At 48.2% G+C, this 15,509-nt stretch overlaps 1 protein-coding gene across 6 annotated transcripts in view; it reads left to right on the forward strand.

The window, feature by feature from the left end:
- Positions 1-15,362, forward strand: part of KMT2A (lysine methyltransferase 2A) — a 91,791-nt gene extending 76,429 nt beyond the window's left edge. For 3 of the 6 annotated variants that reach the window (XM_062197126.1, XM_062197127.1, XM_062197128.1), the window contains 6 exons: positions 2,217-2,291; positions 7,577-7,755; positions 7,918-8,021; positions 9,050-9,133; positions 9,887-10,016; positions 10,510-15,362. In XM_062197126.1, the coding sequence (XP_062053110.1) occupies positions 2,217-2,291; positions 7,577-7,755; positions 7,918-8,021; positions 9,050-9,133; positions 9,887-10,016; positions 10,510-10,785 (848 nt within the window). In that variant the 3' untranslated portion in view covers positions 10,786-15,362. Of the gene's footprint in view, positions 1-2,216; positions 2,292-7,576; positions 7,852-7,917; positions 8,022-9,049; positions 9,134-9,886; positions 10,017-10,509 lie in introns of those variants that run through there. The other 3 variants (XM_062197122.1, XM_062197124.1, XM_062197125.1) reach the window with 1 other exon arrangement.
- Positions 15,363-15,509: the final 147 nt, after the last annotated feature.

The following is a 15,509-nucleotide window of genomic DNA, read 5'->3' on the forward strand; positions in this document are numbered from 1 at the left end:
AGCAGTGGAAGATGACCCAAGTACTTAGACCTGTGTGGGAGACCCGGAAGAAGTTCCTGGCTTCTGGTTCTGGATCGCCCCAGCTCTGGCCGTTGTGGCCGTTTTGGGGATGAACCAGAAGATGGAAGATTCTGTCTCTATCTCTCCCTCTCTGTCTGTAACTCTGCTTCGCAAGTTAAAAAGTAAGTCTTTAAAAAAAAAAAAAAGGCAGCCCAGAAGAATTTCCTGACCTTCTGAGGCAGAGGAGCACTCCCCTCCCCTCTTTCAAATCTTCCTTCTTTCAGGTGTTCCGCATAGCTCACAATTTGCTTTAGGAATGTTTTGACTTCTGTCCCACTCAATAGTGAACTCTTTAAGGGCTGGCACTGTACTCTGTTGTTCATCTTTGTATCCCAAGCTTGCTGGTGTTCATTAATCCTTGAAGGACTAGTCAATGTTCTCCAGGCTGTAGTTACTGTACAGTTCAGCAGAGAGAAAGGTCACTGTGGCTGCATTATGGATGTCCAAAAAACCTCTGAAGATTAATAGTGTAGACATCCTATTAAAGGAGATAGGAGAATTTGAGTTGGGCAGAGAGGAATAGGGAAGGCTTTCTAAAAAGAAGGAATAAGCAAGGTTAGAAACTCTGGATTGCATTTGTTGAGGTTTAGAATAATGTCAGGTGGGAAGGTGAAATCCTCATCAGACAGTAATGAAAGAAAAAATTGGAAAGGTAGATTAGGCATAGATTTTGGAGGACTTTCAGGGCCAAGCCACAAGGCCTTTCAAAATATGGAGGAGTAGAATAAAAGCAGAATCTTAAGGGCCGCATTCTGGTGCAACAGGTTAGGCTGCAGCTTGTGACACAGCATCCCATACGTGTGTCAGTTCAAGTTCCAGCTGCCACACTTCCAGTGGAAGATGGCCCTAGGGCTTGGGACCTGCCCCCATGTGGGAGACTTGAATGGAGTTCCAGGCTCCTGGCTTCAGCCTGGCCCAGCTCCAGCTGTTGCAGCCATATGAGGAATCAACCAGTCAGTGGAAGATCTCTCTCTTTCTCTCTCCATGTCTCCCTCTCTCTGTAACTCTGCCTTTCAAATAAATAAATAAAATCTTAAAAAAAAAAAACACAGAATTTCAGGAAGCTTAATGTGGTAATACGCTTTAAGAAAAATTGAACTAGGGCCAGTTCTGTGGCGTAGTGGGCTAAGCCTCTGCCTACAGTACCAGCATCCCATGTGGGCTCTGGTTCTTGTCCCAGCTACTCGTCTTCCGATCCAGCTCCCTGCTAATGCACCTGGGAAAGCAGTAGAAGATGTCTGAACTGCTTGGGCACCTGCACCCATGTGGGAGACCCAAAAGAAGTTCCTGACTCCTGGCTTTTACCTGGCCAAGCTCCAGCCATTGTGGCCACTTAGGGAGTGAACCAGCGGATGGAAGATGTTTCTCTGTCTCTCCTTCTCTCTCTTTGTAACTCTGCCTTTCAAATAAATAAATATTTTTTTAAATGAAGATTTATTTATTTATTTGAAAGGCAGAGTTAGAGAAGGAAAGAAAGAGATTTTCTATCTGCTGATCACTTCTCAAATGGGTACAACAGCTGGGACCGGGCCAGGCCAAAGCCAGGATCCAAGAGCTTCATCTGGATCTCCCATGTGGGTGGCATGGGCCCAAGTACTTGGACCATCTTTGTTGCTTTCCCAGGTGTATTAGCAGAGAGCTGGATAGGAAGTGGAGCAGCTGGGACTCAAACAGGTGCCCAGATGGGATGTGGTGTTGCAGGCAGCAGTTCAACCTGCTGCCCAGAATTCCAGTCACATGTCTTCCTCTCTTTTAAAGGGACCATAAAAATCTCCTAGCACTGCTCCTTACTTTTAAGGAACTGAGAGGTTACGATCTCCCCCAGAGTCCTGGCTAAATCGATAACACAAGTACCATTTGGGTTAGGAGTACAGGGTGTAGGTTTGTGGCCCAGACCCTCAGCAGGGGATGGGAGTGCTTCAAGGTTTCAGGGGCACAAATCTCTTTACTGTTCCTGTCTCCTCCAATAGCCTTGTGCCTTCCAGACTCTCGCTTATGCCCTGAACTGATGAAACTGAGGAAAACAACACAGCCTTGTCGTGGGAGGGTGTGTATTTGTGCATGGGGATTCCAAGCACTGTACTTCTGCACACCGGGTTTGAGAGATGTCTGCACGAATGTTTTCCTGCCCACAGTTTTCTCTTCTCCCCTTACAGATGCCTGGAAGTCACTGACAGATAAAGTCCAGGAAGCACGATCCAATGCCCGCCTCAAGCAGCTCTCGTTTGCAGGTAAAGGCTGCAGCTGTGATTTCGCACCGCCTTGGGATGTTAGGGTGACTTGTTAGTCTAAGCCACAGAGAAGACTCTACCAAAAAAAGTTCTTTCTAAAAATAATAATAATATCAGAGCTTTGATTTATAATTCGTATACCATATAGTCCATGGTTTGAAACACACAATTCAGGGGTTTTTAATATCCTCGCAGAGTTGTGCCACCCACCTTATAATTCCAGAGCAGTTTTTGTATTTGTTACCCCTAAAAGAAGCCCACACGCATTACCAGTCATTCCCCATCCCTAGCCCCTTGCAACCACAAATCTACTTTCTCTGTCTGTGGGTTTGCCTATCCTGGACATTCCTTATAAATCATACAATATGTGGCCTTTTGTAACTGGCTTCTTTCACTCAACGTAATGTTTTCAAGGTTACTTGAAAATTGTAAAATCGCATTAATTCTTTATTCCTTTTTATTGCCAAACATTACTCCATTGTGTCAACATATCACGTACTGCTTGTACATTCACCAGCGGATCAGTATTTTGGTTTTTTTCTAGTCTCTGTTACAAATAATTGCTGTGAAGTTGTGTCGTAGACATGGGTTCGTTGCTCTCGGGTGTATGTCTAGGAGTGCAAGTGCTGTGTCGCTTGGTAACTGTTCACCCTTTCCAGGAACTTCCAGAGTGGTTTTTTTTTGTTTTTTTTTTTTGTTTGTTTGTTTTTTTTTTTTTTTGACAGGCAGAGTGGACAGTGAGAGAGAGAGACAGAGAGAAAGGTCTTCCTTTTGCCGTTGGTTCACCCTCCAATGGCCGCCGCGGTAGCACGCTGCGGCCGGCGCACCGCGCTGTTCCGATGGCAGGAGCCAGGTGCTTCTCCTGGTCTCCCATGGGGTGCAGGACCCAAGGACTTGGGCCATCCTCCACTGCACTCCCTGGCCACAGCAGAGAGCTGGCCTGGAAGAGGGGCAACCGGGACAGGATCGGTGCCCCGACCGGGACTAGAACCCGGTGTGCCGGCGCCGCAAGGCGGAGGATTAGCCTAGTGAGCCGCGGCGCCGGCTCCAGAGTGTTTTTAGTTCAAAGTGGCTGCGCCCTTTCACATTCCCAGCAATGTATGAAGGTTCCAGTTTCTCCATATTCTTGCCAACACATCTTACTGTCTTTTTTACTACGGACATCTTAGTGAATGTGAAATAGTGTCTCACTGTGGTTTTGTTATACCTTCTTTTTCTATTTTTACTTATTTATTTGAGACAGAGAGCTCCCATCTAGTGGTTCACTCCCCACGTACCCTCAATGGCTGGAGGTCAGGCAGGTACATAAATTACTACTGCAACCGTCTCGGAGAGCAATGGAGCTGTAGCTCTCGGAATTTTCAGATCACATGGCCTTCCGTTCAACAGTTACACTTGTAAAATATTATCCTATAGGTAGTCACAAAGCCATACATTGAACAAAAGTTCATTACAACATGTGGTAACAAAAAACCTGGAAGCAACCCAAATGCTCCTCACTAGGGGAATTTAGAGAGAAGTGCGGAGTGAAGTCATTGAGAAGGCACGTTACAGCCACGTGCATCTGATGTGACCGTGAGTCCCCGCAGTGCTTCTGCACCACAACCGTAATGATGGTTGCTTCTGAGAAGTGGACCTGGGCATTAGAATGGGCAACTTTTGTTATTGATGTGTATTTGTCTATATTTATGGGGCACAGTACAATAATTTGAAACATGTATACAATGTATAACCAGGATAATTAGCATTTCCAGCTCCCCAACCATTAATCTTTTCTATGTGTTGAGAACCTTTGGATTCTTTTAGTTACTTTGAAACATATCCTAGATTATTGCAGACTATCATTACTTTACCAGGCTGTAGAACACCAGAACCAATTCCTTCTGTCTAACTATACAGAATAGGCAACTTTTACTTTACTTCTCTGTAGTGTTTCTGTGAGTATGTATTTATTTCATTTATAAGTTTAAAAGAACTAATTCAAATATATTCTTTTTTTAAAAAAATTGTTTATTTATTTATTTATTTATTTGAGAGGCAGAGTTACAGAGAGAGACAGAGAAAAAGGTCTTCCATCTGCTGGTTCACTCCTCAGATGGCACCAATGACCAGAGCTGGATCAGTACGAAGCCAGGAGCTTCTTCCAGTCTCCCATGCAGGTGCAGAGGCCCAAGCACTTGAGCCATTTTCCACTGCTTTCCCAGGCCATAGGCAAAGTGCTGGATCGGAAGAAGAGCAGCCAGGACATGAATCAATACCCATATGGGATGCCGGCGCTGCAGGCAGAGGCTTAGCCTACTACACCACAGCACCAGCCCCAATATATTCAATTTTTAGCAGAACAGTTGGCAAATACATTTTTTTCTAAAGCTGGTGGCTAGTGTTCTCTGGGCTTCCCTGCCTCTTCCCATCTCGTGCGGCCCAATCCCTGGGCTTGCACAGCCCCCCCTCCCATGTGCTCATATCACACACAGTGCAGTGGTTCATCCCCAACTGCTCTCCTACCAGAGTCCAGAGCAAACCAACTCCAGAACCCTCATCATTCACATCCTATTGATTCGACACCCAAAGTATAAGTTCTATCCCATTCTCCTCTTTTCTTCCTCAGGCCTAGCCCTATAATATTAAAAAGCCACTTAAGTAGTCCTAGCATATCTCCTGGGTCGCCAGAGATACCCAAGAGCTTCTTACTATTGCCTACTAGTTGTGGAAGAAAGTCTCAACCCTTACGTGTTTGTTGTTGATAAATGTTTATTGAACACCTGCAATATGCCTGACACCATGGCAAACACTCAGCATGGAGTGGGCATTTGGCACGGTGGTTAAGACATAGCTTGGGGTGCCTGGGTTCAAGTCCCAGTTTCACTTCTGATTCCAACTTTCTGCCAATATGCACCCTGGGAGGCAGCAAATGATGGCTTAACTACTTGGATCCCCTGTGGGAGACTGAGATTGAGTTCCTGGCTCTGGATTTAGCCTGGCACAACCCGGCCTTTGTGGGCATTTTGGGAGTGAATCAGTGGATGGAAGATACCTCCCTCCCTCTCTGTGTGTGTGTGTGTGTCTCCATCTCTCCCTCTGTCTGCTTTTCAAAATAACAAAGCACTCAGGATATAATCACTGAGTAGAAGCAGACTGGACCCTGCATCTCTGAGGTTTCCAGCAGGTGGATCTTTTTCCAGGACCAGATCATATTTAGCCTGACTTCATCTATCTAGCCCCAGCACTCACCACTTTCCTCAAGATTGCTTTTTCTGCAGCTGCAGAGCACTATTTGTTATTCCAGATCCATGTCCTAAAGTGCAGTCCACAAATATGAACTGAGATCTCTGGGTTCAGAGGAAGAAAGGTGAATTTGTAACACGCATCGCCGAGTAAGCATCTGCGCGTATTTCACACGTGTGTCCACATTAGCATCCCGTGGTTCACACAGGAACTGTGTCTTCTCTCAGAATCCTGAATTCCCTTCCTAGACCCTGCTCAACATCACCTCTTTTCTTTAGTGCTTTTGACTGAAATTCTCCCTTGTGTCTACAGAAACCCCAAGCTTAACAGGTTTAAACAGTGAGATAATTCATCATTTAGCATGACAGGAAGTCCAGAGGTAGGACAGACACCTGGATTGATTTATGTGGGAATTCTCAGTGTCCTCAAAGACCTGAATTCTTTCCCTCTTTCCCCTCTGTTCTCCAGGAGATAGCTTCACGTTCAAGCTAATAGCAAATGGCTGCCGTACTCCCCAGGGTCACATTCTGCCACCGCGTTGTTCAGAGAACAGGCAGGGCTTTTATCAGGCATAATTGGACGCCTCACATATTGTAGGCCAGATGAAGCCCCATGTCCGTTTTAAGCTAGTCACCAGCAAGGGGACTAGAATCCTCAGGATTGGCTGAGACTGATCTGGGATGGAAGGGATGTTGGAAGTTAATGACAACGACCTTCATGTTCCCCAGTTGAAAGCGGGTCAGTGTCCATCTCCAGTGCTTCCTTGTCCTTGCCCACACAACCTTGTATTCATATGGGTATTATGAGGAAGGTAACATGGGGAAGTGACACAGAGAGTGATAATGGTAGGTTGTTCATGGCGGGGAACCTCTTTTAGACGAGGCGGTCCAGAAGAGGAGCCTCCTGATGCAGTGACATCGGAGCTTCGACTTGAGTGATGGTGAGAAGAAGCCTCATGTACAGACCTAGAGCGGAGGTTCCTCCGTGCAGAGGAAACAGTCCCAAGTGGGAATGCCTTTGTTGTGCCTTTGTTGTGCTGGTTTAGCCTGTCTCTTCCATGGAACGGAAATTCCATAAACACAGGAGCCTTGGGGTGGGTGCTGTGAGCTCAGCTTTGTGAGCTTTGCCTTCCCGTTAGCAACACAACACCTCATCTCGCTGTAAGCCCTTCAGTGAATGTAGAGCATTCAGCCGCATATTGAGATGAACCGAGAGAATATACTCGAGTAGTTCCTATGTTTTGCAGTTTTTCTACCCAAGAATCCACAATAGTGTAGAAGAATTCTTAGAGAAAAATCACTGTTCTTTAGAAAAAAAAGTTTTTGCTATTGCCTTACGTAGCTTCAGCTCTTACATTGTAGACTGATGTTAAGACTTTAGTGTTCTAAAAGCTGGCGCTGTGGCTCACTAGGCTAATCCTCTGCCTTGCGGCGCCGGCACACCGGGTTCTAGTCCCGGTCGGGGCACCGATCCTGTCCCGGTTGCCCCTCTTCCAGGCCAGCTCTCTGCTGTGGCTAGGGAGTGCAGTGGAGGATGGCCCAAGTCCTTGGGCCCTGCACCCGCATGGGAGACCAGGAGAAGCACCTGGCTCCTGTCATTGGATCAGCGCGGTGCACCGGCCGCAGCGCGCCAGCTGCAGCGGCCATTGGAGGGTGAACCAACGGCAAAAGGAAGACCTTTCTCACTGTCTCTCTCTCACTGTCCACTCTGCCTGTCCAAAAAAAAAAAAGACTTTAGTGTTCTAATTGTACCAAAAGTTATGCTCGTGAGAATGTTGCCTATATAAAGACTTAACATTACTGTTTGCCATTGAAACCAAATTATCTCTTAGAAATTCTCTAAATGAAACAAAAACTTGGCATCTAATTGCAACTTTTCTCCTTTAACAAAAAAAATAGCCAAGACAAACAAAAATTTAAAATATGGACAAGCAGCCACCACCCGTGGAGCAGCAGAAGTCCCACCCCCTCGAGGCAGCTGCTGTTGATGCTGAAGCACAGCACTGCGCCACTCCCCGCTGGCGGCCATGCCTCACTACCCAGGTGCCTTTGCCCCCACAGGTGTCAATGGTTTGAGGATGCTGGGGATTCTCCACGATGCAGTTGTGTTCCTGATTGAGCAGCTCTCTGGTGCCAAGCACTGTCGGAATTACAAATTCCGTTTCCACAAACCAGAGGAGGCCAATGAACCTCCCTTGAACCCTCATGGCTCAGCCAGGGCTGAAGTCCACCTAAGGCAAGTTGCATTCTTTTCTGTAAGCAGTTCGGGGCTCTGGTTTTATTATTTAATGTTACAGTTATTTTTCCCACATAACCATTGAGATTTCTAATACTAATGCCATCATTCTTTACTGCCTTAAAGCATTTCGCTAAATGGGTTTTAATCTTTTGGCTCCAGGAAGTCAGCATTTGACATGTTTAACTTCCTGGCTTCCAAACATCGGCAGCCTCCTGAATACAACCCCAATGATGAGGAAGAGGAGGAAGTGCAGCTGAAGTCAGCCCGGTGAGTCTGCCGTGGGTGGGACCATTTCCTCCTGAACCAGGCTTTCCTAACACTTTACAAGACCAAAATACAGTCTAAGTAAGCAGCAGTGGCCAGCTGGTAAAGAGAGGACTAGAAGTTAGAGAGGAAAAGTTCAAGTAACTGGAAAATGCATATTTTCTTTAATACTCTGTGGGCTTTGGGCATACCACCAGAGTCGTTACAGGCAGAGAGCACTAGACGGGTAAACTCGCATATTAAAACTGGGCCGTGGGGCCAGTGCTGTGGCGCAAGGGGTTAACGCCCTGGCCTGAAGCACCGGCATCCCATATGGGCACCAGTTCAAGACCTGGCTGCTCCACTTCCAATCCAGCGCTCTTCTATGGCCTGGGAAAGCAGTAGAAGATGGCCCAAGTGCACCCACATGGGAGACCCGGAGGAAGCTCCTGGCTCCTGACTTCGGATCAGCACAACTCTGGCCATTGTGGCCAACTGGGGAGTGAACCAGTGGATGGAAGACCTCTCTCTCTCTCTCTCTCTCTCTCTCTGTGTGTGTAACTCTAACTTTCAAATAAACAGATAAATCTTAAAAAAAAAAAAAAAAAAACTGGGCCGTGGAGCAGGCATCATGGCACAGCAGCAAGTTAAGCCACTGTTTGGGATGCCTGGGACCAAGCTCTACCTCCACTTCCAATCCAGCTTCCTCCTATTGTGCCTGGGAGGTAGCAGATGACGGCCTAAGTGCCTCGGTCCCTGTTGTCCATGTGGAAAGCCAGGTTGAATTCTTGGTTCCTAGCTTGGGAGTGGACTAGCAGATAGAAGATTTCTCTCTCTCTCTTTCTCTATCTCTTCCCCTTTCTCTGTCACTGCCTCTCAAAGAAGTAATAATTAATGAATAAAACTTTTTAAAACGGGACTCACTGTATAAGGCACTTGTTATGATTGGTATTGAACAAAGAGTGTATTCATATTCCCTGGAAGCCTTCAATCCAAGACTCAAAGCTTTATTTCCTGAATGGAATTCATCAATACTCTGTTTTGTCTCTTAGGAGGGCAACTAGCATGGATCTGCCAATGCCCATGCGTTTCCGGCACTTAAAAAAGACTTCTAAGGAAGCAGTTGGTGTCTACAGGTATGGCTAAAATTCTAGAAAGAATTCTAGAAAGTTAATGCATTTCCAAAATAATGTGGAACCATATGCTGGAGTGACCTCCGTCAGTCACTCAGGTTTTTATAGAAGTTACTCCTTAAACCTGATATCTTGGGACTCTTCCAACTCCTTATGTTGAACAAGTAAACATTAAATATTGGGCCGGCGCTGTGGCTCACTAGGCTAATCCTCCACCTGCGACGCCAGCACACCGGGTTCTAGTCCCGGTCGGGGCGCCGGATTCTGTCCCGGTTGCCCCTCTTCCAGGCCAGCTCTCTGCTATGGCCCAGGAGTGCAGTAGAGGATGGCCAAGTCCTTGGGCCCTGCACCCGCATGGGAGACCAGGAGAAGCACCTGGCTCCTGGCTTCGGATCAGCGCGATGCACCGGCCACAGCGCGCTACCGCGGCGGCCATTGGAGGGTGAACCAACGGCAAAAGGAAGACCTTTCTCTCTGTCTCTCTCTCTCTCTCACTGTCCACTCTGCCTGTCAAAAAAAAAAAAAAATTTAAATATTGGTAATTCTTGTGGGCTACAGAGGGAAGAAATCTCTGTCTTTGGCCATTTGTTAGAACAATGAATATATACAAGCCAGGTGTGTCCAATTTTTTTTCCCCTGAAGTAGTCTATCCATCTGGGAAACCAGCAGACTTGGGGAATGTGTCGCTTACTCTGTATTCACACAGTTGCACTTGCCAAGTGTATGCCTCACCCCGTTTCCGTCTTTACGCCCCAGGTCTCCCATTCACGGCCGCGGGCTTTTCTGTAAGAGAAACATTGATGCAGGTGAGATGGTGATTGAGTATGCCGGCAACGTCATCCGCTCCATCCAGACCGACAAGCGAGAGAAGTATTACGACAGCAAGGTGGGCCTCCCACTGCCGCTCTCCCAGCTCTTCTGTTCGCTGTACAAAGGGGCCATCAACCCTCAGTATGAGTCCCAGGTCCGAAAGAAATAGCCTGTGCTCGATGCAAAGACTTCCTGGCTTTCTTGTTTTACATTTTTACATCTTTGACATTTTTAATGGGACCAGTGAAAGTCTGGAATCCAGTCGAAGGATTAGTACACAGAGATACCCTTGGAAGGTTTGTCTGAGTGATTCACAGGATCAGAAGTGCACAGCTCCCGTGTTTTAGGTGTCTCTTTCCTGCAGAGCCATTAAGGAACTACAGTCTAGTGCTTGTACTCTGGGCATTCCTCATGGAGACGTCCTGAGAGATGGGAATTGGGAGAAACCTGGAGATTTTACTGGAAGCAACTTTGTTCACCCGTGGTCAGAGGTGACATCAGGAGGAGGCTGGGACTCGGGCTCACTGGGCCTGGGCTCTGAGAAGTAACCAGTTCTTGTTTCTGTGCAGGGCATTGGCTGCTACATGTTCCGCATCGACGACTCGGAGGTGGTGGACGCCACCATGCACGGAAACGCTGCCCGCTTCATCAACCACTCGTGTGAGCCCAACTGCTACTCTCGGGTCATCAACATCGACGGGCAGAAGCACATTGTCATCTTCGCCATGCGCAAGATCTACCGAGGGGAGGAGCTCACCTACGACTACAAGTTCCCCATTGAGGACGCCAGCAACAAGCTGCCCTGCAATTGTGGCGCCAAGAAATGCCGCAAGTTCCTCAACTGAGGCTGCTCCGGCCCCCCGGCGCCAGAGCGCCAGGACCTACAGCCACCACAGCAGCAAGGAGCTCCAGGATGGATTGAGTGGGCACCACCAAGGGGCCTGAGCACTCTGCCGCCCCATAGTTGCGTTGTACGAGCGGTGGCAGTCCTGGAGAGAGAGGAGGTGTCGAAGAAAAGATCCGCAATCAACCTTCTCCTGGGGCCCCTCTGGGAGATGGGGTCCTGAGAGCGGACTCGCCCGGGAGGAGCCTAGGGAGGGGTAGTTATGTGGGGAGCCTGGGCCTGCGCTCTCCCCGGAGAGAAGTGGCCAGCCTCGCCTCGGCTCTTTCCCAGCACTGCCAGGGGGCTAGGCTCTGTTGGACGCCTGCTGGTCCGCCAGCCAGGCGCAGCCCTGGGGTGGCCTGGGAGCAAGCAGAGAAGCTCTGGTGGTTTTCCCTGCCCTCCTCTATGTGGTTGGGAAGCAGAATTCCTAGCACCTCTGGTGTCAAAATGCTGTCTTGGGGTTGTTGCCAATTCCTTTGCAAACACTGAGCCCCTGGGCTGTAAGTGGGAGTGTCATCCCCAGCGCCTTGTCTCAGCCAATCACTCTCCCTGACAGTAGGAGCCGCTTCCCTCTCCCAGTCCTCCCTTCACTCCGCCTCCTTCCTCTGCCCTGTCCTCCATCCACTGCTTTCCCATTCTTCTTTCTGGGCGGTAGGGGGTGGGCTCCCTGCTCCAGGGCACTGCCTGCTGGGCATAGGATGTGCTGTCAGAAAGTGCCCTGACCTTGGGAGCACTCCAGGTGGGAGGTGGACAGGAGCCAGTGGCCATAACCAGACAAATTTGGAGTCATGTCCGTGAAGCTCCTGTGAGAGTTCTGGAGAAGTATGTGTAGCATGATTTTTTTTAGAAGAAGAAAAATATTATTTAAATAGGATTTGAATCATGCCACAACCAGAGTATCACCACCGGGACGCGCCCTGGGCCCTGTTCCTAGGCCAGGTTCCTTTCTTTGCCCCTTGCCAAGACATAGGAAGACTCATTCGTAAACGGTCAGTGTCCAGTTGAAGGCAGAACACTAATCCGATTTCAAGGCCCTAAACTTGGGGACTAGACCACCCTGTGTGGAGGGGACTCTGCCGCCTGTGCGCGATCCATGGATAAAGTCAATTCAATGACACTACTGCCCTGGTGACTCCTTGGGACGCGGTCAGAACAGCAGCAAACGTTTCTTCTCTCCCTTCCCCCGAGACAGTGTCCTGAACCTGTTAAATTAAGTCATTGGATTTTACTCTGTTCTGTTTACAGTTTACTATTTAAGGTTTTATAAATGTAAATATATTTTGTATATTTTTCTATGAGAAGCACTTCATAGGGAGAAGCACTTATGACAAGGCTATTTTTTAAAACCGCGGTATTATCCTAATTTAAAAGAAGATCGGTTTTTAATAATTTTTTATTTTCATAGGATGAAGTTAGAGAAAATACTCAGCTGTACACACAAAGTCTGGTTTCCCTGCCCGACCCCCTCCCCCCGGAAGGTGTCCTCTCTGTGTTTCACGTGTAGCTAGTTTGTGCCCGTCTGCTCTTTGACAATACACGGAGAAGGAAGGCCACCCAGCTGCACTGGGCCACTGCCCTCCTTCCCCGTGGAGGCTCCTCCCAAGGCTGCAGTAGGACCCGGCTACAGCACTTCCTGCTCCCCCTCCCTCTCCTCCTCCCCCTTCCAGAACTGTCTCCCTCCTCTCCGGCTTGGCCCCAGAGCGGCGGGAGGCGATGCTCATCTTCCTCAGCTCTCCTCCGGCAGAGTCCGCAGCCGACCCGTGGACGGCAGCCTGCCAGCCTCCACCATCGCCATCTGCCTCATTAGGTCGCCTCCTTTCCGTCCCCTCCGCCCACCACGCCCTCCTTCCTGCAAAGCACCCGCTGATCCCCGCGTGCCCTCTTTTGGGGCAGCCCGTTGAAACTGAAGCACAGTCTGACCACTCACGATAAAGCAGATCTGCCTCCGCCTTGCCACAGGGCTCAGAGTAGTGTGGTCCCAGGAGAGGGTGGGGCGCCCTCTCCTCGCCGCAGGAAGTCATTCCTAGGGAAGTCTAGCGAAGCAATACGACTCGGCCCAGCACTCTCTGCCCCCAGGACTCGTGGCTCTGCTGTGCCTTCCATCCTGGGCTCCTTTGCTTCTGTGACCTTAAGAACTTTCGCCTGGTGGCTTTGCTGGAACATTGTCACTGTTTCCACTGTCATGCAGGGAGCCCAGCACTGTGGCCAGGATGGCAGAGACTTCCTTGTCATCATGGAGAAGTGCCAGCAGGGGACTGGGGAAAGCACTCGACCCAGACCTCCCCTCCCCCTCCTGTTGCCCGTGAACAAGACGCAGTGGCCCGAGGGGCTCCACTCGTGTCTGCTTTCCTTTATTATTGCACTGTGTGAGGTTTTTTTGTAAATCCTTGTATTCCTATTTTTTTTAAAGAAAAAAAAAAACTTAAGCTGCGTTTGTTACTGAAACGATTAATGCACTGATGGGTCATGAATTCACCTTGAGAAAGACCCAAGGCCAGTCAGGGGTGGGGGAACTCAGCTAAATAGACCTAGTGACTGCCCTCCTAGGCCGCGCTGTACTGTGAGCCCCTCCTCGTTCTCTTCCTCCAGCCCCGAACCCCGAGGACAGGGGAGGAACCACATCTGTCCTTCTCCTGCCAGCAGCAGCTGGTTTGCCTTGCCTTTCCACCCCCGACCATCAACCACAGAAATGAGAAATCGCTCTTTCAGCTCAGCCTTGAGTCCATTGCCAAAAATTTCAGCACACCTGCCAGCAACTTGGGGGATGAGCTAAGGCTTCCCCCCCGCAGAGGGGAAGAAGGCAAGGATGGCGTAGCTGTCTCCAGAACGTGTCTGAGTCTGTTTGGAAAGTGACCGAGGAATCTCCGCACAAAAGTGCAGACGGAGGAATCACGGTGGGTCGTTCCCAAGAATCCCCCAAGGGGCATCCCAGATCCCTAAGGAGTAACAGCTGCAAACCTGGTCAGTTCTCAGTGAGAGCCAGCTCACGTTCGCTTTGCTGCTAGAACCTGTTGTGGCTGCATTTCCTGGTGGCCAGTGACAACTGCGTGACCAGAAGAGCTGCGTGGCGCCGCCCCTTCGGCCGGAACCCGGTCCCTTGGCTCCCTCCGTGGCTGCCCACCACCCCCAGCACAGCCCCTCCTGTTTTTAGACCAATAACAAGAGTTAAGGGGGAAGCCTTGGCAGCTAGAAGTTCTCAACCAAGACTCCTTGGCCGGGACCCAGTCCACCACCCTGCTCACCTCCGTCTCACCCCCGGCCAATGCAGTGAGCACCATGCAGCAACCTTGATTCAAAAGCAAACAAAAAACAAAAAAAAAAAAGAAAAAAGAAAAAGAAAAAAATGCAACAACACACGAAAAACAAAAAAAAAATCTTTTAATGAATGTATCTTTCTAAAGGACTGGCGTTCAATCAAATATCTGAAAATACTAAAGGTCAAAACCTTGTCAGATGTTAACTTTTAAGTTTGATTCGGGATTTTTCTTTTGACTCGAGATCAAGTTGTCCTTGTTTTTGTTTTAAAGGAAAAGCGGGTCGTCGCAAAGGGCTGGGTGTCATTCTGTGTTTCATCCCCTTCATTTTAAAGCAATACAAGGGTATTGAGCAGAAGGTTCTGATACCAGTCAAGTCTCTCTCTGAAAACTTGCAACCTTTTTTGTTTGTTTTGGTTTTCAAATAAATATAAATATGATATATATAGGAACTAATATAGTAATGTACCATGTAACAAAGCCTAGTTCAGTCCATGGCTTCTAATTCTCTTAACACTATAGATAAGGATTGTGTTCCAGTTGCTAGTAGCGGCAGGAAAATGTCAGGCTAGCCTTGCTCTGGTCCCCGAAACGGGGGGCTCAGACCACAGGGGGATGGGAAGCGAGGCCATCCCCGGGACCAGAGAGATGCAGAAATGGTGTCACCTGGATTTTTTTCTGCCCTTGAATGTTGCCAGTTGGTACCTGTACTCCTTGTTTCTCTATTTCTGCCATGAATGTCGGGGTTTCCACCTGCACTTAGGGGACAGTTGTGTTCTGTGCTTTCCTGGTGTCCTGCTCTGAGGTACTCTAGTTCTGTCTCTCAACCAAGAAAACAGACTCGTGCTGTTTCTTTTATTGAACTTTTAACAGTCTCTTTAGTAAACACAGGTAGTTGAATAATCATTTCAAGAGCTCAACAGATGACAAGCTTCTTTTCTAGAAATAAGACATTTCTTGACAACTTTATCATGTATAACAGATCTTTTGTTTTGTTATTTTTTTTCCTTGTGTTCTTCCAAGCTTCTGGTTAGAGAAAAAGAGAAAAAAAAAAAAGGGCAAATGTGTCTAAAGTCCATCAGTGTTAACTCCCTGTGACAGGGATGAAGGAGAATACTTTAATAGTTCAAAAAATAATAATGCTGAAAGCTCTCTACGAAAGACTGAATGTAAAAGTAAAACGTGTACATACTTGTAAAAAAAAGGAGTTTTTAAACATGTTTATTTTCTATGCACTTTTTTTTATTTAAGTGATAGTTTAATTAATAAACATGTCAAGTTTATTGCTGCACAAGGTTGAGCTTCCTTTTGGCTGGGGGGGCGGGGCGGGGCCTGTGACCTGGTTACTCAAGCACCTTCCAGTTCTTTTAAGATGGTAACTCAGGCTGGCTGTTCTGGCCGTATTCTGTCCCTTTACCCACCAGAGACGGAT

The sequence above is a fragment of the Lepus europaeus genome, chromosome 7 (assembly GCF_033115175.1).
Source record: "Lepus europaeus isolate LE1 chromosome 7, mLepTim1.pri, whole genome shotgun sequence".
In the NCBI taxonomy this organism is placed as follows: domain Eukaryota; kingdom Metazoa; phylum Chordata; class Mammalia; order Lagomorpha; family Leporidae; genus Lepus; species Lepus europaeus.